At 35.7% G+C, this 3983-nt stretch overlaps 1 protein-coding gene across 1 annotated transcript in view; it reads left to right on the forward strand.

Annotated features, from left to right (window-relative positions):
• Window positions 1–1766: 1766 nt before the first annotated feature.
• FBXL13 (F-box and leucine rich repeat protein 13) overlaps window positions 1767–3983 on the forward strand; it is a gene marked incomplete at its 5' end in the record, with an annotated part of 72650 nt that continues 70433 nt past the window's right edge. The window contains 2 exon segments of the mRNA XM_072401717.1: window positions 1767–1860; window positions 2933–3000. Of these exon segments, the coding sequence (XP_072257818.1) occupies window positions 1767–1860; window positions 2933–3000 (162 nt within the window).

Below are 3983 nucleotides of genomic sequence, written 5' to 3' on the forward strand. Positions count from 1 at the left end.
CCTCACTTTATCTTGCTGAGAAGAGTCCAGTGCCTACTAGGATGGTGCTAAGAAGGGAGGAGGAGGAGATATTATGTAATTCACAGAGTTATAGCGCGGGTTTTTCACTGAATGGTACCAACTGGCGTACTGAGGCTTGTGGGCAGTCGTGGCTTTGTCTCGAGAGAGGTAAATAAGGGTAGCATGCGGTGTTATGACTAATTTTTACCCATACAAGTTCTAGCACAAAGGTTGTATACCAAGCAAAGGTTGTATACCAAACTACATTTTTCGTGTCCAAACAGGACTTATACCAAGTTGGACTTAAGTAAAATACTTATACCAAGTCACATTGGTACAATGACTGTCACATTTGCATTTGCTAGCATGATACTAAGACTAGCCAATTAACTGAGGAGATGAGCAGCAAAAACAGGTAAAATATAAATCTGGCCCTGGTTATGTAAGGTAGTAATGTCTGACATGTTTTTTCTATGTTAGTCTTTCTCAGCCAGGGTTCTGTAGAACTGTCAACCTAAGGTTCCTTCAGAAGTTTCCAGGGGTGCAAATACCAATTTCTTTATTTTAGGTTTTCCACTACTGACCCTTACGATGTTTTTAGCTACCTGTGGGGGTAGATTCTTCCCACTTACCCCCAATTTACCCCCAAGGGTGCATTCTTCTCACTTCACCTCTAATATAAGCTTACATCTTCCCACTGACTACCAGTCTACCAGGACCTTTTTACTGGCCATCCATGGATGAGAACCCTTTTCCCCAACCATTAATGTCAGGGGTCATTTTTTCACGGACTGTTAAGGAGCAGTACAATTTTCTATAGGTATAATAATTCCATTCAGTGGATTGCTGGGAAAGTTTATTTCATTTTCATTTAGGTCATTTTGATGCTTAATCTTCATTACGTCCTGATTGACGGACCTGGAATAAATATGGGAAATCAGAGATTGGAAATCAGATCTGTATTACTTATTGTGGTTGGCAAATCAGGAGTCAGTTCACCAAGCATTTCTAAAGCCCAGCAATGACAGGCCCTACATTTCTCCTATTCCAGGTATACAATAAGGTAACAGTCAGGGTAAAATACAAAATTGATGGGTACATTTGCATAATGAATAGGTATGTAAATGTTACATTTTTCTATTTTTAATGTTTGGCTATATTATTTGAAAGCAAACACATATATACCATAATACATAGGATCAGTATCAGGAAAACAAGCTTGTTATAACAAGGCAGTTCCATTTAGCAGAAAAACTCTCAATTATAAGCTAAATGTTATAAGCTTTTCACCCATAGAATGGTTTATCCCACCTGAGTCTGATACCAAACAAGTGGCACTTTTCACATACCTAACCATGCATTCATATGGGAAAATCTGTGCAAGCCACTCGATTAGCACACCTTAAGCTATCAGATCATTTAGGGAAAAACAGAAAACTGAAAAGCTGCATAAATGGACACATATATATAGTTTTGTAATGTTATCTCCTACCCAACAAATGTCTCTGTGCAAATGGAAATTATGATGGAAATAAAGGGCAATGTAAGCTTTTGTGAGCTGATTTTCTATTATTTTTAGTAGACTATTGAAAATATAGCTTGTACCCTGTTTGAATTGTAGTGAAATAATGTATCAATACTTAATTCCATATTACCATTATCTGCCTGTTTTGTAACATATCAAATGCCTATTTCATGTAACAAAAGTGTTTTAAAATGATGAATTCTTTCTATCCAAGTATTAAGGCTCTATGTTTTTTCTAAAGGGATGCATACATAGATGAAACAAGTAAACCAAAAATAAAAGCAATGACAGGAAGCTATCTAAAATACCTGTTTGGACAAGATGAAGATCAGTTGGTAATTACATTCTCTGCATATTTATTTCTGCATCACTGCTGATAAACTCAATCCTTTTATTGGTAACACTTTTTTAAGTAGATCTACCAGTTATGTGCTCAACCAACCCATCCAGTCATTTTTACAGATCATTAATCAATTAATTGGAAGCCCTAGAGTACCGCACACATAAATACAGTATTCTAGACAAAGACCTGTCATGTGAAGGAGCTTGATATGTTTAATATACAACCAGTGAAGATGAGTATTATGAATCGTCAGTGGTGTACATATCACATAGTTGCTATGCAGACAGTGGGTGAGCTCTTGTTGGTTGGTACACCAGCCAACAGAAGTAAACCTTGTTCAATATCTATATTAGGATTTATACAATCCAGCTAATCAGATAACTTTCTTGTTTCCTAACTGATACAAATGAATGTTTTATTCCTTTATTTCCAATACAAAATAACCTTTCCATTACATTTCCATGTACTATTTAATATCTCAACTCATATACACCCGTAAATATCCATTCCTTTTTCAAGATTAACCCCCCCCAAACTTCAAGCCTAGACTGAAAACAGAATCCAACAAAATAAATGAAAGATCAGGAAACCTAAAGGACTTACAAAATTAATATAGTGGTCCATATGGGGTCCAGTCTTGTATTTGCACAGCTTCGTTTTAAAAGAAAAGTTAGAGATTAGCACTGTAATTTACCATATCCCATGTTAAAGAAACTTTCCTCTGAATTCTCTGTGTTTACCAGTGTCATCTCAAAGATGACCACAGTACTGTAATAATACACAACTACAGAATACAAGTGAGCCTGTGTATGTTTATACAGAGGGACACAAATGTCTCATCAGGCTTCAGTCACACTGTCCAATGTAGATGTCTCCTTCTATCAGTTAAGTATAATGCCAGGAAATTCACCTGCGTGTTAATACTGAAGTACATAAAATGCATTAGGCTATCTGAGTAGAGGGATTGTCAAGCTTTATGTTGCTATCTGCACATCCTGGATGTAAACCAAAGGATTTTCCGATTACTTAACATTCCTTTGATGCAACTTTATTTTTCCATTCAGGTGTCACCAGAACTATTTAAGAAAGCATACTCATTTTACATCAACAAGTTACAGAGGTTATACTTCAAGTGAGTATTTTACTGCCTGACAAAGTAGATTTACATGTATAAGTAAGACTATTTTTAGCAATAGGGTCATTTGGCAGATGTATCGAGGTTCTCTAAACTTGTCAAGCTTTTGTTTAGCACTATGGAAACATTCTGTATTTATACACTGGTAGATTGCTTCTTTTTTTATTAAAGGACTATTAAACTTACAATGAACATTGCCTTGTGAAAGGGCAGATGATTACAGATCTATAGAAAAGTCCCATATCTTGATAGAAGTTCAGATGTATATTTAATTTACAATTTTACATTTTACTGTTCAGGCCCACCATCACAGATCATGTGGGATTTTTCTACCTGGATGTTATTCCATCATCTCTTTTAAACAGAGTGTAAAAGTAAATTGGAATAAACCAATGCGCTACAATATAAATAAATATAGAACCAGAACTTGGTGATCACTACCTTTTCTTGTTCCATCTGAAACTGAATTGCTACATGTGGATACTTTGTATTGATGGGTAATACATATGTATCAATGATATTAGCCACTTGTGGGGAAAGCGATAATAATATCAGTGGAGTTGATTAGTACAAAGAGAACTCTCAAAAAGCCCTTCACAGGTATATTGTACTGATTAAGTTAGTTACATATAAAGTTTTTGGATCACCTACCTATTTATTTATATAGAGTGTAAAAATAGCCAGTGTCACATACAGAAGAATCTTTCTTGTGCAAAAACAAAAGGATCAGCCCAACCAGGTTTCAGTAATAGATCAACCACAGAAACCAAACCAAAAATGTATCCCTATGAAGCAGAACTAAAGTCATGGGGAAAAAACTACCAGCAAAGTATATTATCATCATTATCATACCAAATAAGCATATATTAGGTTTTACTACCATAATACATAAAAAACTCAGAGATTGATAAAACATAGCCCCTGATTCATCAATGAAATCCGCGCTCGCTGGAAGCGCGAAAGTACGCGCGGCCAGCGAT

Source organism: Pyxicephalus adspersus, chromosome 2, assembly GCF_032062135.1.
Source record: "Pyxicephalus adspersus chromosome 2, UCB_Pads_2.0, whole genome shotgun sequence".
Lineage (NCBI taxonomy): Eukaryota > Metazoa > Chordata > Amphibia > Anura > Pyxicephalidae > Pyxicephalus > Pyxicephalus adspersus.